Here is a 27,371-nt window from a genome sequence, read left to right on the forward strand (position 1 = left end):
TATGAAGAGAAAAATATTCTATGCAATGCACCCCAAACCTAACACCATGCTGTTCTGCCATATATGAAGGTTCTGCTCTTCCTAAAATTATAAAGCTTAATTGTGTGATTTCATTCTGTGCACAGCAGGGCAGCCATATGCTCTAGAAAACTACATGCAAGGGAAGCAGCTTGTTGCAAAAGTGGGTGAAAATGCCCTGAAATAATTCTGAACAAGATAAAAATGTCTCTAACATAGGATCATACTTCATACTCCAAAGGCAGAGGAGTCCACTTTGGCACCAGCTTTGAACACAAATGGAAAGTCTAGCCCTTCAAAATATTTTAACAAGGAAAAAGATTTAAAAGTCACAAACATCACAATCACTGTGAACATCTCATTCACAGGTAAAATAATTAGCTCTGGTAACCATTTGGGGAAATCAGTTACACACAAACCCATTTTCATCTCCGATCTTTAAAGTTAAGCCTTCCTTTTCAATCAGTGCAGTACGTATTATCATCTTCCCTTGTTTGCCCATTCCATAAAAATTGAGAAATAGTATGTTATTATAAAGAGTAACTTTCTAACATGCCTGATTAACAATTACTGATGAGTATAACAATGAGACTGAAAATCTGAAAAAATAGCATTTATGAAATAAGAGCATTGTTATGAGATGATGGTTCCAGTTAATATGAAAAGATACATGCTTCCTAAGATCTACTCAAAGGAAAATAAAAACATTAGGTCCTTAGAAGTTCTTAAAATTTCTTCATAAGAATAAGTCAGAAGCATGGCTTGAGGGGGTAGCATTGGATAAAAATGTTAAAATGATTACTTGCAGATTTGTCATTTATGAAGAAAATACATTTTCATTGCTTAATATTGTCATAAAAGTCCTCAGGGATTCAGAGTATTTTTATCTAATAACTTTTAAAAATGCATAAACCTGTTACCAAGTAAATTCTAACATTTTATTTTTTCTCTTCTTTCTGTCTTTTAGCAGTTTCAACAAAATGTAAAAGAAGTAGAAATATAAAAATATATTTACAGTTATGAATAACATAGTTTTGACAATTTCACAAATGTGATGAAATGTGGTAACGGAATAGAAAATAAGGATGATAGTCAAATAAATAATTACGCATTTAAATTATAAATTGGCACATTTCTAGACATGGATTTTTAAATTGCTACAAATATCAACATTGAACACAATTTTCCACAAAATAATATAATTAGGGAAAAATCAAGAGAACAATGAAACAACAACAAAAAAGATAAGATAAAGCATGCAATAGTCAAGATTTATATGTAGTTCACTCACCTAAATGTTAATAATCCCTATCTGTTAAATATGTATTTACTCAACCCAATATCAAAGTTTTTACATAAAAATTATTAATTTAATAAATGAAAGTATCTCACAAGAATCATATGTAACAAAAAATTCTTTAAAAGTTATAAATTCTCCGTTTTTTTTTTATTATTCATGCTAAACAAGCATGAAAATTAATACATCAGTTAGTCTCATAAAGAAGGACCTGAGAATTCAAGCAGGCAAATGCAATTTCACCATTTATATAAAATAGAAGATAATGTTTAATTATTTAATCACGAAAATTTTTGATCTGGAATTGATTTTGGAAAAAATCCATTTTTGTATCTTTCTTTCCACTATGTTTTGCTTCCGTCTATTGGTTGGCCTTTCAGAGATATGAAACAGGGTAAGTAAAGGGAAACTAAAACCTTACGTTTTTTCTTTCTCCTATTTGATAACACATTAAGTAAAATCACTTCAAGGTATAAAATTTAGGATAAAAGTTGAAAATAATAAATGAGTTAAAATTTGAATTGAGAACGCTTTCATCATTTATTCATTCATTGATCTTTCCAGTAAAATCATAACTAATATAATCAAATGGGTCATTCTTACGTGTTGGCATAATTAATTATTGTCATTAAGATTAACCCAGAGAATCCATCTGCCCTAATATATCCCTTCCACTCATGAATTCCCACCATTAGAGTCATTCTTACAGAATTAAAGTTTAGCTTTTACTATATTATCTGACGTAGATTATCAGCATTGTGATTATTCTGGTGGAGAACAAGATCTCACAGAAAGTGGACAGAGAGCAGGTACTGTATGATATATATTGCTCTCTCCATGATAACTATCCTACCTAAGTTCTTGCTTTTCAGTGTATCAGCATAACCTGTAGTGTTGTAAGAAATGCAGAATCTCAGATCCCACCCCAAACCCAAGTCACAATCTGCATTTGAACACGACTGCCAGGTGATCTGAAGTTTGAGTAGCATGGTCTAAGACTCAGACTCCAAGTCTCTATCAACTGTTAATTGCACCTCTGTATACTTAACGAATTTGTCTTCCTGCTTCTACTTACTTAAAATTTCTTCTTTAATTTCTGGCTAAAATGAATTCTTTAAAAAAGTTACATTAGATAATATCACTTCTCTGCTAAAGCCCACTAATGGCTTCCTATCTCATTTAGATTAAAATAAAGCTCTTTACCTGGGCCTCAGATCCTACCTGGCCAGTTTCCCACCTTATCTCCACCACTCTCCTCCTTGTCCACTAAACTGCAGGCACACTGGGCTTTCTTTTTCTCAAGCAAAACTCAAGCTCCTTCTAGCCAGTTGTTTTCTCTGCCTAATATGCTTTCTCCTCTGATTAACATGGCTGTCTCCTTCTTGTTATTTAGGTCTCAGTTTAAATTTCATCTCTTCACAGAGTCGTTTCCTGACCATCCAAACTAAGGTAGTCACCCATATATCACATACTTGTTTTAATTTTCTGCACAGCCCTTTCTACCTTTAGTTAGTTATTTGTTTGTTGTCCTTTTCTCCCCACATGAATATAAACTTAGTGATACAGGGTCTACTCAGTTTGTTCAGTGTTATACACTCAAGAACTGGCAGAAAGTTTGGTGTATAAATATTCAGTGAACAACTGCCGAAGAAAGAAACAAATAAGAAAGGAAAGCAGGAAGGAAAAAGAAAAGAAGGGAGAAAAGAAATACGATGAAAGGAAAAAAAGAAAGGAAAAATAAAGACACTCAGAAAGAAAATAAGGAAAGAAAGAAAGAGAGAGAGAAAAGAAAGAAAGAGAGTCTTGAAGAAAGTAAGTCCGTCATCTTGGACACTACCTGAAAGACAAGCTAGAGTTAGATCCTCAAATGGAGAGTTTTTGAAATTTAAGGACTGTCTGTAGGCACTGGGCCCTGGGAAAAATGTACATGTGGCTGAGTTCCCATTTACCAGCATCATGAGAGTGCCAATCTCTAACTTTCTTGATGGCAGCCTTGGAAACTTCCGTGCTTCATCATTGGTTATACAATTAGATAACCATAAAGATAAGTCCATGTCAACTCAAACATCAAGAGAAAACAGAAGATGATGATAAATACATTAATTAATATACAATATCTCTGGATAGATTCATAGACACTTAGGATTAGAAGGGACAGTAACAATGATATTATTGTGACACTCTTTGATGCTTCATGCTTTCTAAATACCCAATTTGTTTATCAAGCTATGCTTGAATATCTTATTAGTGATTTAGGAATTTACTGCTTCCTGAAGCATACAATCTATATTTGAAAATACTCAATGTTAGAACAGTTTCTTTATAGTAAACTATTCTGTATCTTCCTGAGGTTCCATATAATAAGTTCTACAACCTATGCCAGAACAGGTTTGATCTCTCTCACATGTAACAACATATCACACATTTGAGGACAGCTATAATTCATCCCCACTCATATATCATACTCATTCTGGAGTAATTCTCTTAGAATTGACCAATAATTTTTCTCTGTAGTCTCATTTTTATAACTTTTCCTTGAAAATAGAGACTGTATCTTATACTTCTTTTGAATTCATTACATGCTTAGCACAGAGATAATATATTCAATAAAAACTGATACTTGATGGACATATATCAGTATCCATAAAGATCTAAGCAACCACCCATAAATGAACTTCCTCACTGTGATATTGCTTATGAAGATAAAAAAAATCTAAAGAACACGTTTTGGATTTGCAAATTTATACTCTAGGAAAGCATTAATAGAATTTTTAAAAACAGTACTAGTTGCTTGCAAACTGTCAAAAAAATTTAAAATATATTTCACATGTGGCCAAATAGCCTATTAGCGAAAAGCATTTGGTAGGCACTCAAGAACTGTTACTTCCACACAATACAGTTTTTGTCATATTACAGTCCAGTTTTTTGAATAAAGTGACTACATATCATAGAATTTGACTTCTGAAATAAACTGGAAATTTAGTTTAGATGTGTGTCTGACAGTATGCTGTTTTCCCTTTTTTCTTGAGCAACGTAAATGTTCCGATAATCTTACTTCAAAAAACTACTGCTTATGCTAAACATGAAAAAAATTCCTGCTTTTGTTTGGGTTAAAATTGCTGACCTGAAAATGAATAGTTTTATGCTGAATTAACCATTCTTACCTTAAAGCTGAAAACAATAAAAAGATCTATTTAAATATTGATGATTAAAATAGGTTTTCTTTTAAGCTTCTGTTTGGAGGGGGGGAAGTCTACATCATGTTTAATTTCAGTTAAACATAATTCCATGTCATTTTATAAACTAAACTAAAACCCTACTTGATCCTATTGATAGGATCATTAGCTATCAAACATACTATGAAAGAATTGACTACACTTTGTCAAAACAAACAGCAGCAACAGCTGTAAATGCTCGTAACATATATTTGACTCCACAAGATGTTATAGTCATCTACGTTAAATTTCCACTAGGAAGAACAATAAAAGAGAGTTTATAATTATTATATACATATATGGGAACTTTTCCAGAAGAATATATTCACATTTTGTGCTTGAAAACAGCCACTACCAATCCTGCTCATTAACAGCTGACAGAACGTGTCTACATAGTGAAAAAGAGAGAGAGAGAGAAAGAAATGTCATTCTACTACAACATACAAGAAAAACAATATTAAAATAAACTGTATAGAGTAAAGCACATTTTAATGATTATTTTTTAAATGGTATGACTATAAACTTCTTGAGGAAGAAAGCTGAATTGTACATATAATCTATTTTATTTTAACTTTAATATCACCTAATAGAAGACTTTGTATACATTAGACCCTGATGAATCTTAAAGAAATGAAAGAATGAATGAATACTAGTCTAGCAATATAAAGACTGGGTTTTCATATGGCCTCTGCCAGACCACAATTTCCTCTATTAATGGTGTTGTGCTAGATGATCTGAAAGATTCCATCTAATTCTAAAATATATAATTCTAGAAATACACGACACTTTACTGATAATTTTTAATCATATTGTTATGTAAGTCCTGACATTTTAAGTGAACTTTGAGTTGAGATCTCTTAGGGCTATAATATCAAACTATGGGGTTTAGAGATTATCGAAAAAAGTATTTTAAGTAAATATTAAGAAATAATTTCAAAAGAGATCTTATAGTTAAGGCAACAAATAAGTTAAGTGAAATTTAAAATATCACTAGATACGTTATCTAATTTTAAACATCTGGATATTTTGTAAACTAAAAACATCAACTGCTTTTAGGTTTATTTATATGAATGTAAATCCTCCTTTAGGCATAGTCGAACACTTTATTTATTTACTCAACATATTTCTATTCAGCACAAGTATCTACTCAAAGCATCTTCCATGTATCTTAGTGATATAAACACACTTTACTAGATTGAAACTTTTATTCATCTTTCAAGAATTAGTCCAAATACCCGCTGTGCAGCCTTCCTTGACTTTTACATTTTAGCGGTAGTCAGTTTCTCTACTTTACTTCAATAACATTTCAAAAACACTGCTGTGGCAGTTTTTCTCTTAATAAATTTGTAATTACTCTTCTTTTAAAAAGTTACATAGACTATTCGATGGTATAGCCTGCATTGTTCATTTTTATACCCTTACTATACAGTACAATGTCATGCACATAGCAAGAGTTAGAACATATTTGATAATAAAAATAATTAGTATTTGTTGAATACAAGTCAGCAACTGTACTAAATTTTTTCACACAACTACCTGTGAGACAGGTATTCTCAGTTACTAAAAAGTTGCAGCTTGCAGCTTGAGAGTTGAAGTTACTGCTCAAGATCACATAGCTAACAAGGGGCAGAGTCAGCCTAGTTCCCTGACCTCAAAACTAACCAGCAATCGTGGGCAATTTGGTTTTATCTTTCCATTGGGAGAAAATACCTAAGATTTTTTGGCACTTCCACCCAATACCATGTTTAACTCTTGCAATAACTCTCATGTAATACTATGACACTATTTTACGGATATGAAAATTGAGCTCTAATAATTCATGTGACCTGCACACGGTCTCACACATAGAAAGTGGCACACACAGACTAAAATCCAGTCAATAAAAACTGAATTTTCATTCTGAGGACTACTGGACACTAATATAGGAAACTGTGGTGTGGTGTTAATACATAGTTTAAAGAAGATCTAAATGAACATTAGTAGTATTTTTCTTTCTCTTTTACTTCTTTTAATTTCAATGTCAAAAGACTCCTTTTAAATGGAAAAAGTGGAAATGACTTTCTTGGACTGAAAACAGGTAAAAAGTGAAAAAATTATTTTAAGATATCTGAAATTAAATTACTGACATTTTACCAATAGTACGATAGAAAAGTTAATTGGATTAGTATCCTATAGAGAATTAAAAATATCTTTGATAAATAACCCAATTTTTTTCAGAATGTTCATTAATTGCACAGATGTTATTTATAATAAAGTAACTGTCATATTGATTTAAGATTTAATTTATCACAAATTAACATAGATTTTGAGTCCATGCACACACAAGCATCAAGTACCAAATACTATGTGCAATTTCAGGGTCCATGTTTTATTTGTGTTCATGGTGATATTGATGTAAACTATAGGTACTTTAATTGCCACAGGTTATTGAGAATAGATAAATTAGGAATTAGTAATGATCAGAAGACATCTAAAAAAATGAGAGTTCAATTGCAATGTGAATAGAGAAAAAAGTTTAAAAATACTGATTTATCACATAGTGCAAAATAGTATGGACTTGTAGGCATCAAAAGAACTTATGCTATCACATACATGCTTTGCTTTAGGTTTTTTTTTGAAGCCTTTTTCTTTTTTTTTTTGAGGAAGATTAGCCCTGAGCTAACTGCTGCCAATCCTCCTCTTTTTGCTGAGGAAGACTGGCCCTGAGCTAACATCCATGCCCACGTTCCTCTGCTTTATATGTGGGATGCCTACCACAGCATAGCTTGCCAAGCGGTGTCATGTCTGCACCCGGGATCCCAACCAACGAACCCCAGGCCGCCGAGAAGCAGAACGTGCACTTAACTGCTGTGCCACCGGGCGAGCCCCTAGATGTTAATTAATTTCAGCAAAATAATATCCATTGCATTACATTAGTATTTATTCATATGAAAATCATTGACTTTATAGTCTTCTTATGTTTAACTATAAATCTCCTTTGATTTCATAAATGTATAAGAGCTATAAGTAAGGCATTTATATCTAGTTTTAGGTTGTGAATTTTGAAGTGGTCATATAAGAAAGGCAATATATTATTGTGAGTTCATGAGAATATTGTTGGCTTTAAAAGAAATTAAAAACACCAGCCTTTTCATAACTGTGATAAAATGAAGTAGTCGTCTTTAATACTGAAATATACAGATATTTGGTTATGTTGAAGAATATAACTGTAAGCCTTTAAATAATTTAGGTGAATTTTCTAGCTAGTGAAATTGTAAATATTTATTCACTAGTTTGGCAAATATTACCTAACTATGTCTATGGGTCGGAAGCTATTCTAGGCACCAGGAATGCAGCCTGAAAAAGATTCATCCACTTCTTACCCTCAGAAAATTTAATGGACAATCACAGGGCTAGTAATCACTAGCACAGGAAAAGTGTAAGGGACAATGGTGAGTTATGACAAGAAAACCTAAGCTACCTGGAGGTGACAATTTAAGATAAAACTTGGACAGGAAGTTACAATGAAGAAGGAATAGTTCATGAGAGTAGCTTGAGGTAGAAAGAACATGGTGTGTTTGACAAACTAAAAGAAATTATGTTTGGCGAAAAAAACAGAAAGTGATTGTGAGAGTCTCACGAGATGAAATTTGGAGATATGGGAAAAAGCCAGACCATGGAGGTGCCCATAGGTATCACCAAGTCTTGGTTTTATTCCTAAGGTCGATGGGAAATCACTGGAAGCTTTAAAGCAGTGAAGTTATGTGATCACATCTTCATTTTTAAAAGGTGATTCATTTTAAACATTGAGGAGAATGGAATAGAAGAACAGGAATTAATAGTTTTGTATTATGTCTATTGACTCATTTAAAATGTCAATTAAATGACTTACTGTCTGCATATATTCTAGAACTCCTTTAGCACTCTGATCAGTCATGAGCTTTACAAAATCTTCCTTGTACCATGAGGATGGGTTTCTCTATGTCCTCCTCTCTATCTCAATCTCGTGAAAAAAGGGGTTATGAATGATTTATCTTTATTTCTGATAGAAAAGAGCCTGATACTCAGTAGGCATTTCAGGCATGTTGGCTGAACTGGAATTATTTTTAAAAAGAGTATTGCTTTGCTGGCAGCCAATTCCAATTGAGAAATTTGGTCCTGCTATGACTTTAAAGACTGTTTTATGCCTGAAGATACAGCTATATACTCAGGGTTTTTAAAAACATTAATAGACATAGGATAATAGGCTTCCTTTACTTCTAGCATTGATAGGGGTTTTTGCCAAAAATGTTAGTAGTTTGTGTCTGAAATACAATAGAAAACTAGACAGCTGAAATCGACTAAAATAGTAGTAGGTTATTGAAGAGTCAGAAGGTCCAATTTTAATTAAAATAGAGATTTGATAAAAGAGTAAGTCACTAAAAACGATGCATATAACATTCAAAATGTTTTCCAGACACATAATTTAAATATCAATAACAATATTCGGAAATAAATATTTATTTCCGAAGTACATGGAATCATTAAATGAATATTATATTCATAAACACTATTATGGAAAGAATATGAGGAAAGATGAAACAGGTATTAGGGTATTAGCTCTAAAATAGCATTGGGAGATTATGACAACAACTGAGAAAATTTGAGCACTGATTTGGAATTTACCAAGGAAGTAATCTTGATGCTTAATTGAAATTTACTTGAATGTCCTTCAAAATTTTAGATTGAGAAATTTTTAAATCGTTTTATTTAATTAATAATTGACAACTACATTTTCTCTTTTCAAACTGAATTATTTTTCCTAGTTCTACAAAATATTAATTTGTAGTTCCAGAGTTCCTCAAATCAATTGGTAGTAAACTTTGGCTAAAGCGGTATTTGTATTATTTGTTGAGTTCTATAATAAACAGATGTCTGAAAATTACCCACCTACTATTCAATGGGTGATGAAATGATTACAGGGGAGTTTTTCACTATTAGTTAGCTCACATAATTTTCTAAAGAGAGTGAAAAAAACTAAAGAGATGTGGCTTTTTCCTTAATCAATAGTTTAGTAATATTTACACATTTTTATTTACTGCTACTAAAAAAAATAGTCTACTTGATTAAGCAAATCAAATTTTATTATGATCTTTAATAGTCTTATGAGGAGAAATATTCATGGTAGAAGAGAGAATAGAGAAGCAAGGTGATTTGACTTAATCCTTTAAAGGACACTGCTAAATGTTAAAAATTCATTTTAGAATGCTTCCTACTAAAGATAATTAAGGTAAGTACTTTCAGCATGAATTCTAATGAAAGTAAGCTTCTGAGATATTTCTGTATGATTTTCAATCAACTTATTTTTTCTTTAGTGTGAGCTAAGCATTGAATGGTTTTCCATTACTTATATCATGCTCTGCATAAATCATGCCTAACTACACTACATAAAGTATAGCCAGTCTAGAGAATTTATGATGATGAATTAGAAATAGAGTGGGGGTAGATATTTTGTACTTGAAATATGTTCAATTAATGAATATTTTCACTGACGCATATACTGATATTTATGATTCCCTTTGACACCACACTGATTTTTTCCTAAACTGTTCGATGAACCCTGCTACCAAGAAAAAGGAAAATATGCTTGCTATATTTCCTAATTTTATAAAAGGCAGGCTTATATTAATTGACTGGAAAATTATCATTATGATTTGTCTTTGTGCTATTTTTTCTCTAAAAATTAAATTAGGAAGTTAAGGAATATTTAATTTTGAGCCATAATCTCAATGAATAGATGTTACCTTTTCAAAAACAGAAATTTGTTCTCAATATAATCATATGGGTCAGGCATAGGTAAATTAGAAATAGAAGAGTAAGCTATATAAAACAATCACCAGACATAATGTTTCTATTTTTCCCAATCAGATGATCTGTTTTCTCAATCATTAGTTAGCACTTGTGTAACAAAAATCTCATGCAAATACTGGAAATTACTACAAAATCAATATGTAAATATGTGCAGTTATTAATAGAAATTGGCTATTTTATTTTCATGTTATCTCAACATCGTAACTGGGATATAATAAACAATAGATATTTAATACTTGTTTTTTTATCCCTTTTATGCACTCTTCTCTTTCTATTTTTACCCCCTCCTCCCTCCAACATTTGCATTGCACTTTGACTTGGTTTTTATTTTAATTTTTGTGCTTTCAAATTATTCACGTTTTGGCTGTTACTATCTCTATTTTTCAATTGCTTTGAACTCTTTCTTTCACTTCCTACATCTTGGCTCTCTTTTGGCTCATTCTCTAATTAGAATCATTACCAAAACATAGCTTTGGCTGTAACTAAATGAGCACAAGAAAATAACATCCAATACCTCTATGAGTAACAACTGCAAGCTCTTTAGTTCTTTCTATCTGTTCAGCATTTCTTGGTCTTCTCCTTGTACTTTGTGTATCTGCTTCGTGAGGAGAGAGCCCGTCCTTGGACGTGTTGGGGTCCAGACCTGAATTTCTGAGATTCGTAACTTGCACTCGCTGTTCCTCGGAAAGTCTATGGATGGTGACAGCTGTAACACTGGATACAGTAACATCTGCAGATGTGCTAGCAACAGCAATAGCACCAGTGGTAGTCCTGTTATGCTCCTCTAACTCACCAGTGGAGGTAGTGTGGGTCAATGTAGAAGAACCTGTGGGACACAGTAGCACTAGATGCTAACTTTTTCTTTTAAATTTTGTTTTTTTTTTTTTCTGATAAGTTTAATAAATTATATTCCCTTCTATTACCTTAAGGATAATCAACATGAAGAGGCAAAACACAAACACACCACTGAAATGTGAAGTAACCAGATCTGATGGTTGGTTTGTATCAATCAACCAATAATAGATATTACACACAAATACACCACATTTTAACTCTAACACATTAGTGGGCAAAAGGTAAAATTGTAAACCCTTATGGGGTCTTGAATCAATTTTCTTTGTTATTTATCTACAGATGAATTTTAGCAACAAATGCCTGGCAAGTGAAAAGTTTTCACAGAATGGGTAACTATGTAACCACACTTTTCTCAAAAGTATGCTTTGAATAGTCTGTGCCATATCTCATCATAATTTCTGGGAAAAATATCAAAATTTCTATTTTCAAGACAAGCAAGTGAAGAAAGGAGAATTTAAAATCAAAGCCAAAATGAAAACAAAATGATTTTACAAAAATGAAACTCTGAAATAACTACTCTATGTAAATGTCTATCTTAACCTCATTTGTCAGAAAGCAACCAACATGACAAAATATTCAATGTCCTAAACTATATATACTTTAGAATTTACTGCGTTGTTCTTGGAAGTTGGGTAATATTTTTCACTATTTTAGAGTAAAATTTGAGATTAACCAATTTTCAACTAATTAAACAAATCATTTTATTTAGAAATGACTGAAAATTATTAGCACGGAACTTTTATTCATACAAAACTAGGTTTAAAATATGGTTGAAAATTTCCAAATATCTCACAAGCATTTCATGGTATATATCTCTCCACATTCTTGACATTGTTAAAGTTTCACGATAACTTAAAAATGTTTTAAAGGTGCTAAATTAGGGTCTTCTTTTTACTTTCACTTAAATTTTTCACAAGATTGTCCTTGGTTGTACATAATTCTCATATAATGAAAAAAAAAAGTAACCTTATAACAGATACATGAAACTGAATGAAGATATATTTAAAAGAATTTTGACAGTTAAAATGCTTAACAAGAAAAAAATTATTGAATTTTGGAAGTACAGCTACTAATTAGGAATAATAGTCAGGTACTACTTAGAAAACTTCCGAATATTTTTTAAAGCCAATGAGTGGTATACATTTTCATATACTTGCCTTCTCAATAAACTGCATTTCAAACTTCTGTCCATAATGTATAATCAGATATTTTAGACAAAAACACATATGGATCTTTTAACCATCCTGCAAGAGGAAAGTAGTTATATCCTTTAACGTGGTTTGACATGCTCTGTTTTAATTTTTTTTTTCCTGCTGTACTGTAGGCAGGTGATTATTAGGACTAGTAATTCTGGCTTTTGCTTTAAAGTCAAAAAAGAAGTTAAACCTGGAGCCCCTCCTTCATAAGCAAGCAAAGAAGCACATGTCTGCTACTAATTCTTCCAGCCTGAGTTGTCATATTTTGTTTTAATTTGACTTAGAAATTCCAAAGAATTAAATGATGATTATATTTTGAGAGGGCCAGGGGTAAATGAAGTGTCATTATCAGATTATTTTAAAGACTTTTAATATATTTTGAAGCATCAATCAGAAAAAAAATTGCTACTGAATATTTATCCAAGTTATTTTGTGAAAATTTGCCAGTAATACTAAGCCAATATTTGGTAAGCGTTTTCTTTAATCATGTGGTTAAGCAATAACTACGTTTATACTACTAACATTCAGTAATTGACCTTACGGCAAATCAGACATCTTGGCTGTCCATGTGCTCATTACTACAAAAACAATACCTGATCCATATTATTCTCCTGGGGAATTTAATTGCACCTTCCATTTTTGAAAGGAAGTATGAAATCAGGATGAAAAACTAATACTTTAAAATTTTTCATAACTTTATCCTAATTTCCAGGTTTTCAGGATTACTTTAAAGAAGGAAACCATTTAACTATAAACATAGGTTGCTAGATATAATTGAAAAGCATAAAAACATGGAATTTGGACTCTTGTCTCAAATCTAAGTGTTCCTACTTTTAACAATGGAGTAAACTGAGTAGCTATTTGTTATATTCCATCACTGAGATCATTACAATTAATCTCAAAAGATCTTTTGGGGGCTGGCCCAGTGGCGCAGCAGTTAAGTTCCCACCTTCTGCTTCTCGGCGGCCCAGGGTTCGCCGGTTCCGATCCAGGGTGTGGACATGGCACCATGTGGCAAAAGCCATGCTGTTTTAGGCATTCCACGTATAAAGTAGAGGAAGATGGGCAAGTGGAGGAAGATGGGCATGGATGTTAGGTTAGGGCCAGTCTTCCTCAGCAAAAAGAGGAAGATTAGCAGTAGTTAGCTCAGGGATGATCTTCCTCAAAAAAAAAAAAAAAAGATTTTTTGTATTTGGGTCAATGATTCTGGGGTAATTCTGGGGAATGTGTCTATGTTGCTTCTGTAACTAATCTTCAAGACCTACAGACCAATTCCAAACACCCATTTTCTTGAAGACTCTAGGGGATAAATATAGTTCCTGAACAAATTTGAGAGTTAGAATTGATCTTTGGTAGCATTTGACCCAGGACTTGCTAGCAATCTCAACCTTAAAATCTTCAGTAACAGAGGCCTACTTCTGGCTAATGGTGGTGTTGATTCAATACTATTCTCTTAAATGCAGAAAAGGGGAAAATGTTTGAATGAAGCATTGAAAAATCCATTTCTTTAATAAGCACAGTCTATTTTACCAGATATTTTACTAACCAGTTATTACGTTTTACTTATATTTTATGTTCATATTCTTTCCACCTCATACTAGAACGCAAGCTCCATGAAGGCTGAGACTTGTATTTTCTATTCACTGCTGAATTATGAACATCTAGAACAATGCCTGGTACATAGTAGATGCTCAAGAAATATTCCTCAAAAGAAAGAACAAACGAATGAATCAATTTAATAATAATGCTAAAATAATATTAACAATAACAAAGAGGACAGATTTTACAAAAGAAATATGATTATAATTTTCATCATGGCAATGTTGTACTTCAAGCAGTAATTCCAAAGGAAGGAAAAATTGATACTTTTGTTTTTAACTTTCAAAAACACTACTTTGAGAAAGTGTGGAATTTGAAGATTTATTTGCATAAGAAAGAGTTACTTGAAGATTTTTCTCATCATTCCCAAAATAGGAAAATTTACAGTGTTAGTGTGAAATGGATTTACCTAGATATGCTTGATATATATAGTAGAACCATAAAGAAGTAACACTGATTTCCCTTAGAAGGCAATAAAATCATTCATGACATATAGTTATATCATGTATTGTATAATCATTTTATTTAAAATGTAGACCAATTTAGAATACTGATTTTGGTACCACTTTAAATTGGCAGTGTGTGAAACACAGATTTTTTAAATTGTCAAAATGTACCATTTAACAGTTTAAAAACACTCAACATTTTTGCATACATTACTGTTTTATGAAGTAATCGCAAGTGTTGGAAAAAGCCTTAGGACTATGTATAGCAAAAATCCAATATCAAATATATAATATACCTAATCAAATATTAAAATATAATATTTTACTTTCTCTTAAAAGATTTAAATATGCTACACAAATGTGTAAACATTATCTTTAATAGCACAGTATTAAATGCAAATGTTACAATACATACAACCCAAATTAAGGAATAAAATGTACATTCAGAAAAATTCATTCTTCGTTTGAAATCAAATCATGTTTACAAGATGTAGCTTATCACACTTAGATTATCCTGTCATTAAATTGTTTAAGATATATTTAAAAATTAGATGTTTACAATATAAACACGTCTATAATATAATTTTATTTATATTCTTTAACAAAAAATTTCCCAACATAACAAAAATAAAATGAAATGATCACATATATAAGCATGCTTCTATAAATCATAACTATATGTCATCTTTGGAATTATGATAATGGAAAATGGCAAAAGTTACATGTGTAAATTGGCAAATTTATTTAATAGTAATCCTCAGAATATTAAATTTGGATTTTATTATGTATTATAACAAAGATTACGTATCTGAAGTCTTTTTAATTTCAACAATATATCTGCAAGAAACTAAGAATAATTCATGAAGTCATTTAAAAAGTGTACCAAATAAAAACTCATCTCATGATTGAATTTGAATTTCTTTTGGATTAAATTTTTTTTTTTTTTTTTTTTTGAGGAAGATTAGCCCTGAGCTAACATCCACCACCAATTCTCCTCTTTTTGCTGAGGAAGATTGGTCCTGAGCTAACATCCGTGCCCATTTTCCTCTATTTTATATGTGGGATACCTGCCGCAGCATGGCTTGATAAGCGGTGTGTAGGTCAAGGCCCAGGATCTGAACCAGTGAACTCCAGGCCGCTAAAGCGGAGAGTGTCAACTTAACCACAATGCCTTGGGGATGTCCCCTCAATTAGATTTTTTATCTCAGAGATTTTAGAAAAAATTGTATGCTATGTTGCTTTGTAATTATTGTCTAATTCATTACAGAAGTAAAGAACAGAATACATTGCTAGAGATATGAGTAAATGGCCCAATATGTATACAATTATATAAGTACATGTTAAAGATAATTGCATATTCAAAGAAGTAATTTTTAGATATTTACGTTTGGCATATTATTTTATATTAAAAAACATATATTCTGTTCCATTAATTTTAGTATTTCAAATGAGACATTTGTTTAATTAACAAAGTTTAATTAACACAATAATTCTAAGTGAAAAATTCTGTGGCATTATGATATATAATGAAGAAAAATGCAATGAACATATTTAACATAAAAACATGCAAAAGAAAAAATATACAAAATAACAGCAAAATAAAATCTAAATACAACTAATGCAACAATTCTATTTGAGCGATCATTTAGATATTCTATAAATTTTAGCCTATTTAATACTTTAATTTGTATGTTGTATTTCTTCTTTTATTCAATATGACTTAGGTGGAACTTATAGGAACAGGTCAATAAGAGAGGACTCTTGAAAACTAATTGAAGTATGAGTATGGATAAGGCGAAACAAAGCCACTGCTTCGTTGCATGTTAATGTTACAATTTTCAGGAAACATATTTCAGTTGGAAAAATAAGTTAAGTATTTTGCATTTTAAATATTACTAATTCAAGTATCCTAAAATCTGAGGGACTTAGTACTTAGCAGTATAAATTGGTGGATGTATGTGTACTATGAATATTCAAAGTAGTGAACAGATGGGTAAACTGAAATAGAAAGTAGCCCTTAAAGTAGAGAATAAATATAAATGATCTATCTTTGATTAATTGTTACTTAATATAAAGTTTGTCTCTCTGACTAGAATTTTAAGTGAACAAATAATGAAAAAATTAGTTTGTAACTTAGTTTTAAAGAGTAGGTCTATACTGGTCTTATACAGTTTTGATTTTAAATTAAAATCCTGCATTTACCTTGAAACCGCACAAGATTATGATCTTAAAATATTAATTAAATGAATATAAGATACTCTTGATTATAAGATGCATCTCCAAGAAAGAAAACATTCTGCCAATTAAACTGTGACATGACAATGCAAAAATGCTGTCACCTGCATCCAGATGTCTGAGGTGTTAAAATGTGAAGTTGGTTTTAGTAGAGCAAAAAAAAAAATCAGTAATTTAAGTAACAAAGTTTTTTATGATCGTAAGTTCATTTAATTAGGTGTGTACTAATTTAAAAATAGAACTGAGAATTTAAATATAACCTGTCTTTCTGAATTGACTGACATATTGATATCTGTTTATGTTTCTATTTACATTACATATTTCAATTTAAATTTCTAAGCATTAAATGGGAAACCAGTATTAAGTTTTGCAAGTGAATTTGTTATTACCAAGTATAAGTAATCTTACTGATTTAATATGCAGTGAAAGAATACACATTTGCAATCTAAGCTGAAAGTGATGATAGCAGGATCTAATGATACATCTACTAAGTCCACTTACTATGATTAAATAACCGATTACAAAATGAATATTCAACAAAATATGTATTTTCAAGTTGTTTACATGCAAGATAAAACCTCATATTCTGAATTGTCTAAAATTATGATAAGCCCACATGCCAAACGAGCATAAGTATCTTTATCTAAATAAAACATAAAAAATATCAAAAGCTTTAGAAAGCATATGGAGAGTGCTGTGTTAGTCAACTACAACAAAACTACATATGTATTACGTATATAGTAAATATATGTGTTATATAGTATATATGCTATATAATGTTATAAATGTATGTGCTATACTAAATATCATCAGTTTTGTCATAAAAATGTGAGAGAATAGACATCTCCTTTCTTAGCACTAAAAATAGAGTAACTGCATGCTAGGGAAAAGTTTCTTTAAGTAGAAGGTTGTAAGAATTTTGAAGATATTCTCTCTTAAAGGACCATTTCCTGCTTTACCTAGTTGATTAAAATGAAGTTGCAGAATCAAGCTTCAGCATCTTATCACTCTTTTTGATACATTTTGGAAGTCTAGACTATGAGTAGTGGTGGATCCTAGGTGTCATTTTTTATTTTAATGTGCACAACCACAAACACACACACCACTCACAGGAATAAATATCCACAAAATGCAAACTGAAGTCCTTCTTGTGTAACTAAGCATAATGTTCTTCCATAAAGTCATAGTACTGACAAAACTTGAAGACCCAGGTTTTGAAATAAGATTCGTAGCATCCTTGTCACATTTCATAAGAGTAAGAAAAAGAAATAGAATGCCCCTCCACACCTTTCTAAAACCATCTCCTAGAATTCTGCATTTTTAGACTTCTTTCCTGCAGCAGCTCTTACCGTTTAGCTAAAGTAGAAGCATTTGTCATTCTGGGTTTCCCCTAAACAAATAAAATGTGGTTTAACACACACTTGTTCAATTTCCTTCCACACGAAGTCTTGTGGAATAGCTGCCAGTTCTCAGGGAAGATTAAAAGGTGATAATAGGAAAAAGGAATACCAAATAGTTCTTATTCCAAAGTGTTATAACGGGAACTCTTTCATTTTCAGAGCCTTGCTGTCTATGATAATGAATATGTAGCAATAACCTTTTGAAAATAGAGATCATGTCTTATACATGTGTATCCCCTACTCCCCCTTGAAAGTTTAATAAATATATGAGGGGAGAAAGAATGTGGCTAAATGTACTATTCTCTCTTTTCTCAAAAATATAAACATTTTATTGTATCTTTAAGATTTATTGAGTGTTAAATGTACTTTCAAGGATATAAATATAAGTAAGAAATTGGACCTGTCCAGATATGTTCAAACAACAGAAAAACACATAATTATAATATGATTGCAATTTATATTGCATGTTCTAGAATAGAAGCAAAGAACAGAGAGGAAGAAACATCTAAGAACATAAAAATCACTACTTCATTAGTGTTTTCTCAAATGAGGGTAGCATTTCTCTTTTCTTCCTTTCTCCAGCACACTTTCCCCCCAAAAAATAATTCATAATGACGATATTTGGTGATGTGAAGGAGAAGCAGAAGAAGTAAGGGAAAGGAACTTTGAGGTTATCCCTTCTATCAATCATGGCTAAAAGGAAAAATAAGAGAAGGCTTTATGCTGACCTAGCCCATCATGTCCCAGAGTCCTGCTTACCTTAACAACCTGACTGTATGAATGTTTATCCTCTATTTCCTTCTATAACGGTCTTCTAGCTTGGGGAGGCTGAGTTGTTCATTATTTTTCATTAATTGTATGTGCGCCTCTTTTTTTAAAGCCTAAAGTATACATAATACTGGTTTCATATATGTGATATGATTTAAGGGAACCAAGGAGTTACCTTTATCCCCACATTTTTCTCTCTGTGTACAGAGATGCTACTAAAAAGATGCTCTTTAGGATTAGGTATTGGCTTCTCAAGATTGTTCTCTTAGAATCAGACAAATATCTTTCTGGTTGAGCAAATAAATATACTGGAGTAATTGCTTAACTATTTAGTTTAAGTTAGTTTATTGTAAAGTTTTCCTCTCCTCAAAAAATAACAGGGGCAGTTTGAGAAATACATGTTTTGGTGAAGAGTATGAAGATGGCAGTAAGATCACTGAACACTCGTTGTTGAGGCATTTATCATAAGCTGATATCTGATCCCACGACTGTTATATGATTGGAAGAACTGGGTTCATTATTAGCAGAAGGGGTATAAGGGAGGCATGCATGGGTAGGAAAGGGTGACATTACGGAGGAAAGACTATTGTAGTGTTGACTGTAGAAAAGTTGCTGAGCAACTGGTGAATATCTGCATAAACATGCTGAAGTAGAGCAGCCTAATAAGAAACTCAAGCCAAAAAAGGTCTTATTTTCCTGCATCATACATTCTGTAAAACACTTTTTATTCTATAGAAGCTAATTAATTAGTAGAAGGAGTGATTTGCTTAAAAAATAAGTATCATTCTTGGCTTAGAAAAGTAGCATGTTAGAGGAAAAAAAAAACCTTCAGAAATTGTAAGAACCTATAAAGCTTATCATGGAAAGCCTACCATTAACTGGGAAGGCAACTATATTATACATTATAGATTGGGTTTTTACATATAATTATATGTTGGGATATTTGAAATACATATTTCCATATTGAAAGGTAAACCATTATATTTCTTCATATAATTACTCTGCCAAGTTCCTTTCTTATAAAGAATACATATTATTTCAAGACAATAAGTAAAAAGACTGACTTTTAATGCCATCAATAAGACAAAGGTACAAATACTATAACAATTACAGCTGAGATTTACATTTATATTTGGCCTCAGATATGTTTTGGTTTTTAGTTCATTTATAGAAATAGATGATATTAAAATTTAGGAATAGTGTGGAGACCTGACCAAGGAGGATCTCAAAACCCATCTATTTTAACATTGTGACATCTGGCCAACTCTCTTTGACACTTTCTAATCTAGGAGTAGAGAGTTTGATCCTCTGGGTGATACAAATTAGAAGGTTAATTAGAGCTCCCTTCAGTCAAATCTTCCCTGGGGAAGAGACACATAAGTTTGTGTTTTAAATACAAAGAAATTGCATCTTATTTAGAGCAGAAACTACTTGGTAAGGCAGGAAAAATAAGAATGAAATACGAACAAAGAGATTCAGCAAAGGACTTGTGCTTTTACATCTTTGCAGATATTGGAAAAAGAAACCTCATCTTGCATTCATTCCAGAGAAAGCACATGTTATTTGCTTAGTGAATTTTTCCATTCCCCATCCTTTCTGCACCAAGGAAAGTGAGGACTTTTGCTTTTTCTATGTTTAGTAGAATTTTAAAAATCTGACTACAAAACTTATTACTTTCCATTGTCCCTCTCCTTCCTCTTTTTTATTTCAATCACATGAATTAAATGACTACTATGTATCAAGTACAAACACACACACACACGCACACATCTATATACGTATATAACTAGATACAGATACAGATATAGATATCTATCTTTGCCTTGCAAGTAAACAGTTATGAATTTAAAAAATCAGACCCATGTTATATGTTTGATGAAGGATACACAGAGAACTACGAAAACAGCTAGAAAGCCATTAGCTATGCTTCCAAAATGGGAAAGATCTTCTGGTGGAAGAGACATTGCAATTGAGCTTAAACAATGAACAGGTTTTGCCTGATGCATGAGAAGTAAAAGAACATCCTAGTCAGAGAAAATAGCCTAAAAAAAGCCGTGGCAGGGGAAAAGGCAAGACATGTTCATGCAATTGCAAATTATTTGTCATAGCAGGAATGAAGAGAGAGCAATAGGAGATTTGGAAGGCAGGGACCAATGCTTGAAAAGCCAAGAAATTTTAACTGAGCTTGAAAAGATGAGGCATCACTGAAGGATATTTAGCAGGAGTTTGATATGACAAGATTGTCATTTTAGAAATATTGAAATTTTTGTAATGTGGAGACAGTATTAGAGATATAAGGACTTAAGGCAGGGCTAACATTTAACTGACTCAACTACATGACTATGAGAACCTTGAAATAAGGTTGCTAGATCTAGCAAATAAAACTATAGAGCACTCAGTTAAATTTTAATGTCAGATAACATTTTTTTCTCTAAGTATATCTTGTGCAGTACTCAGGACACATTTATAATGAAAAATTATCCATCATTTATGTGAAGTTCAAATTCAACCAGGCATCCTGCCTATTATCTGAAACACTACTTTGAAAGTAATTCAGACTTAGAGACTCTGAAAATTTTCTGCCTACCAAGCAAGTAAAAACTATTAACAAATATTGATCCCTTTAATCTAAGTGTGCTTTGATAGATCCTGTTAAAACTTATGGAAAGACAGAGAGTAGGCATGATGACATCACAAGAACATCTAGACAAAACTCATACAAGCTTTTATTTTTAATGACATGAGAAATAAAAAGAAGACAAGTTGAATGAGGTGTGCTAGGGCCTTTCATTCCATGTGTATTTAAATCCTACAGCTTTCTTTTTAGTATTAAAAACAGCTTATATCCTAGTTTAGCCCTTTATTCATTATAAAACATTATGTTCTATACTTGAGGAAGAAAACACATATTGAGAATTAAATCTATCGATGACACACCAAAAAATGCCAGCTTTTTTTAACAGTGCCTCGATCCGTAGAAACCTGAATTGAAGATACTTCCAGCAAGACTTTATTGGTCTTTGAATTGTATCCAAATACTAGAAATGGCAACAAAGATTGAACAGTTACCATTCTCAAATTATCAAGTAAGTTTTTTTGAGCTATTGGTCTTTTCCCATCCTTGTTTTTCCAGATGATAGAAAATATAAAATGGAAAGTAGAAAATTCAGTTCTCTCTCTCTCTCTCATGCTTTTATTTAGATAGATAGACAGACAGAATATACATATTCTCAAATATATGAGAAGAGAAAGAGACTTATAGATAGAGACCATATACACATATACATATGGGAGGGCGAAGAGAGAAAGAGAGAGAGAGAAACTAACTATATATATAATATATATAATAAAAAAATCTCTGGATTCTGAAAGGCTTTTTTGAGTAAGAATGTTCTATTTGATCAAGATCATATGCATTTTAATTGGTTGACTTTCTGATGAAAAGGATTAATTAAAGCAAAAGAAGTTTTCTAAATCATTAAAGTGGTTTTAAATATCTGAAAATTTTATATCTACCCAGATGATTTTGGTATATTCCAACTACAGGTAATAATATGAACAGCCAATCATTTTTCTGAATTATACTTTTAACTTTTATAAGGCTGATGGACACTTGCTGCTCTCATCTGTGGGCTGGTGTCTTTCTAGCTCCCCAAATTTCTGAATACGGGTGAAAAAGACACTTTAAATTTATTTGGCATTCCAATATGCTTACTTGAAATGAGTAGAACTATGAAATGAACAGAACTATTTAAAGAAACATGTTATAAAGAGCAACTAGCATTTACTGAGCACTTGTTATATTCTCAACACAGTCCTGATTCATTCATTTCATCCTCAAAGGTACCTAGGAGCTGAGGATATTAAAGCTTAGAGCTGCTTCAAACATACACTGATTCACTTTGCTAGTAAGTGGAAAAGCTAGGATTTGGACCCAAACTGCATAATCCCAAAACCACAATCCTAACTCCTGTGAAATGAGTACACCTCTACTTAGCCTCCCCAGTACAATACAGAACGTAAACACTTGTGTCTGAATCAACATGCAAGTTATTTATTTATGTTTTGTTTTCATTGTATTTCTCCCCTATCACCACCTTCCCCAATCCATGTCTGTTTCCAGGTCCTTCTTGCAATTCCCTTGGCTCAGCAGAAGATAGTTTTGCAGGGCTAAAAGGGAAATTTTCTCTAAGATCTCTCCATAGCTTTTGTTTCCTGGCAGCCTAGGCCTCTTCAGGTGATTCATCAAGTGACAGGAGAAGGGCAATGACTGAGGTAGAATTGGAGGCCGAGGAGGGGCTATGAAGATGACATACACACCCTCCCTGCTGCATCGCAGGAAACTGGAAGGGTCCAGGAACTCTCACCTTTGGCTAAGATTCTTCAGTCAGGCTTGTCAAGGCAAGTGAGGATCATCTGCCTTCATGGGAATTGCGGGCTTTAACAATTATGACTGGGTGCCTTTCTCCCCACTGTCCAGGCACTACAAAGGCTCCCTAGATTCTTGTGCAACTCAACGGAAGAAGAAGGTGAAAATGTCTCTTGTACCCTCCTCCACAATGACCTGGATAGAATTTTCATCCTGTCAGGTTGAATGGAGGCTCTCAAATTATTTGAATTTAAGAGAACACAGTGATATTTCTTGCCCATCCAAGTCTGTAGACTAAATTTCCTACCTGTTTCATTTGTAAATACAGAAAAATTGCACACCACACCCCAATAAACTGTCTTTTGTTTTTTAATAATTTAGGTTCATGGGGCCGGCCCCGCGGCTGAGTGGTTAAGTCCGCGCGCTCTGCTGCAGCGGCCCAGGGTTTTGCCAGTTCAGGTCCTGGGTGCAGACATGGCACCGCTTGTCAGGCCACGTTGAGGCGGTGTCTCACTTGCCACAACTGGAAGGATCTGCAACTAAGATATACAACTGTGTTCTGGGGGGATTTGGGGAGATAAAGCAGATAAAAAAGAAAAGAGAGATTGGCAACAGTTGTTAGCTCAGGTGCCAATCTTTAAAGAAAATAAATAAAATAATTCAAGTTCAGCTTGACATATGATGCCTCTGTGTTCTTACTATTTCCTGCTTTAACTATCATAGTTTTTCTCTCATAAAACAGTTCTTTTTTTTTTTTTTTTTTTCTGTCAGGAAGACTGGCCCTGAGCTAACATCTATTGCCAATCCTCCTCTCTTTGCTTGAGGAAGACTGCCACTGAGCTAACATCTGTGCCAATCTTCCTCTACTTTATGTGGGATGCCTCCACAGTGTGACTTGACATACGGTGCTAGCTCCCTGCCTGGGATCTGAACCTCCAAACCCCGGGAATACCTAAGCCAAGTGCAGGAATTTAACCGCTACGCCACCAGGCTGTTCCCCATAAAACAGTTCTTAGTAATATAATTTCACTTGGAAAATTATGCACTGCTCAATAGTAACAAGGTTTGCATTATCATGCCTGAGGCTTCTTACATGTTGCTAAATTGGATCCTTTTTTGGCATGAACACAGCTTCTGTAAATTTCCGGTTCTTAACTTTTACCTATAAGGACTTCTCCAACGTTCAGAAAATTTCATGGGAGGAATCTTTCTTTTCTCACTCTCACATAAATTTAACTGTTCATGGAGAGTACATGCTTTCTATGAGGACTTTTGCCCCAGAGACCCAGGGATCAATCAGTCCTCAGCAACTATTCCTCACTGATGCAAAGTCCTAATAATCATAGCCTCTAACAATTACTGATCACTTACTTCATGCAAGTTCCATGATAAACATTTTACATTTAATCTTCACATCAATCATATGCAACAGATATTATTATAATTTATATAATTGAGGGTAAATAACTTGATTAAGACATTCATTCATGTAATCATTCTAGTGTTTATTGTCTTAGCTCATTCATTTATTCATTCGTTCATTCAGATATTGACTCAACAAGAATTTATTGAGTGCCCACTCTATGCCAGGTACTGAATGATCTAGAGGTGAGTAGTACAAACACTATGCTACCTAAGAAAGATTACATTCAAGTGGGAAAGACAAAGAATGGACAGATTAATATAATAGCTAGTGGTGAAACACATAGTGACAAATAAGCTAAAATCTTAATAAAATGAAAGAATGGGATATAAAAATAAAAGACCTGAAAGATCTGGCACTTTTATTCAGACTGTCAGATTCCATAGCTTGTATTCTTAATCTTGGTGACATACTGCTTCCTATTCAACATAACTTGGGCATTTCACTTTATTTCTCTATAACTATGTTCCAAAGTCTCATGTACTCTATATTTCTATGAAGTAATATGTATTTTCGTTAAAGATAACATTACATTCTGAGAGTAGAATTTACATATTTGAATTCCACATTTCTGGAATAATAATTAAACTAATGGCAATAGTATCACCAATTTTCTTTATTTCTATTTCTCTTATCACTTCTCAGAACCAAATGAGTTTCTTAAAAAGAAAGTAGTATTGTAATAGGATGAATTATTTCCACCAATGAAAAACATAAAAAGCATTCTTGAAATTAAAAAGTAAAATTTTAGTAATTTGTAAATGTGGTTACCTGGGATCATTTCTAAAGCAAAGCTGAAAATTAGAAAATATTTGATTTTTTAACACACAAATCTTATATGTGTTCATTTTCCCTGGTAGTCATTTTTCTATTTTCCAATGCCATATCTATGAGGACCCGCTTCATCAATTTTTTTTCAAAATGGTAGGTAGAATTCTTTGTTGAATTAAAAATATGTTTCACAACAAGGTCAATCAAGGGTTTTTGTTGAAGATGAAACTCATGTTGCAGACTTTCAGTCACTAGCCAGAAGGCTGCATAGAACTGGGAGGACATCAGGGGTTCTCAGAGCTCCCAGTCATGCCATAACATCACCTACAGAGTCTATCTGCCAAAATTCTCAGCTCCTAGTGTCTCTTTATGTGCTAGTACATTTCAAAATATGTTCTCAAAAATTGCATTTTCCTTTCAGAAAGATGATTTCTGCTATTAAAATGTCACTGAATCTGTGCAGTTCTGGCTTTCCTGATAGAGAGTAGAATACCTTTATATACAAGTGAATAAATTCTAAAATTGAATTAAGATAAAACTTCATATGATGTGTCTTGAAACAAAATGGAATAAAAAAAATAATATGCCAGTCAATAACATAAACTGAGGTTTGCAGTGTAGAAAAGAATGAGATACAGACAATATTATTCTGTGATCTCAGAATTGTATATATAAATTATGTCTAGTACATTTTCTTGAGTTGGCCCAGTGAAGTGATCTATAATAATTATGCGAATAATCTATACTTTTGCTTTTTGAAAAACATAATTACTTACAATCATTTTTAAACACCACTTCATATATGAGCTATATACAACATGAGAAGAAATACTGTCCTGAAATTAGTTCTGGGTTCAGTACTGGCTCTGCTGAAACTAGGAATAAAATTATAGGCGATTTGCCTTAGTTTCCTCACTTCTCATATGAAGAGTTTGGACTGAATTAGTGGTTCTCAAATTTTTCATCATGAAATGCTACTTTCATTATATTTCCCCAAGAAATCATTCTTTTTTTTGAGAACTTCTATCTTTCAAATAAACTAAATCACTTTCACAGTAAGAAATGTGTGCTCTTTTTAAAAAATCAATCATGGAACCTGCTAATCAGCTCTTCTAATTACCATGAGGCAACCAATATATCACTGGGTTAATTAAATTATAGTGCTAAGCAAAGAAAATTGATACTTTAGTTAGCACGTGAGGCCCTGTCATGGGTAAATTTTAATTAAGTTTTTTGAAATTATGAAAATAATGGACCATTATTATTCTTCCAGGAAATCCCAAAAAGGAAATACTGGGCTACAAGACATTTAAGGTCCATTTCAGCTCTACAAATCTATGTATCTAAGGGAATACAGAATTTAACTTAAATAATACATTTATTACGTTATCTGCCTGCCTTCCTTCCTTCCTCTCGCCCTCCCTCTCTCTTTCTCTCCCCCGCTTTCCTCACTCTCTTTCTCTCTTTTTTTCTTCTGTTCTTTCCTTCTACAAACTGTATTAGGAATTTAATACATTCCAGGCATTCCTCTGGTTGCTAAAATGATCAAGGGAAGGAAAGAGATACCAAGGCAGTAAGAACAGTGATTTCAGAATTGTTAGTACTATGAAGGCACGAATACAGAAGACAGTGAATGCCGAAGGAGAACAGAGTTTGCTCCCCCAAAATACGCTTCTTTAGAATAGTGATTATTTTAGGTTGATTACTTTTAAGAAACAGAAGACTCAGGAAGTTTTTTTTGTAACCTCCCTCTTAACTGCCTAAAAATATTAGATAAATGGTCTCTAAAAGGAACAGAGCTATCACCAGAAATATTTACAAAGAATATGGGGTAGGTGTGGTGGGGGAGACTCCAGACAGGGCCTAGAGATCAGAATCTTCTCCACGTCCCACTGTCTCTGAATGGCATGGCACACATTTATTTACCAAATATTTGCTTTTTCATCTTCA

The 27,371-nt window shown here is 32.6% G+C and overlaps 1 protein-coding gene across 7 annotated transcripts in view; it reads right to left on the reverse strand.

Moving 5' to 3' along the window:
- CSMD3 (CUB and Sushi multiple domains 3) overlaps positions 1 to 27,371 on the reverse strand; it is a 1,186,048-nt gene that overhangs the window by 703,214 nt on the left and 455,463 nt on the right. For 3 of the 7 annotated variants that reach the window (XM_070221725.1, XM_001915960.5, XM_070221724.1), the window contains exon 7: positions 10,874 to 11,185. The exons of the other annotated variants lie outside the window; for them this stretch is intronic. In XM_070221725.1, coding sequence (XP_070077826.1) covers positions 10,874 to 11,185 — 312 coding nt within the window. The remainder of the gene's footprint in view (positions 1 to 10,873; positions 11,186 to 27,371) is intronic. 7 annotated transcript variants of the gene reach the window in all.

Source organism: Equus caballus, chromosome 9 (genome assembly GCF_041296265.1).
Source record: "Equus caballus isolate H_3958 breed thoroughbred chromosome 9, TB-T2T, whole genome shotgun sequence".
NCBI classification, from domain to species: Eukaryota; Metazoa; Chordata; class Mammalia; order Perissodactyla; family Equidae; genus Equus; species Equus caballus.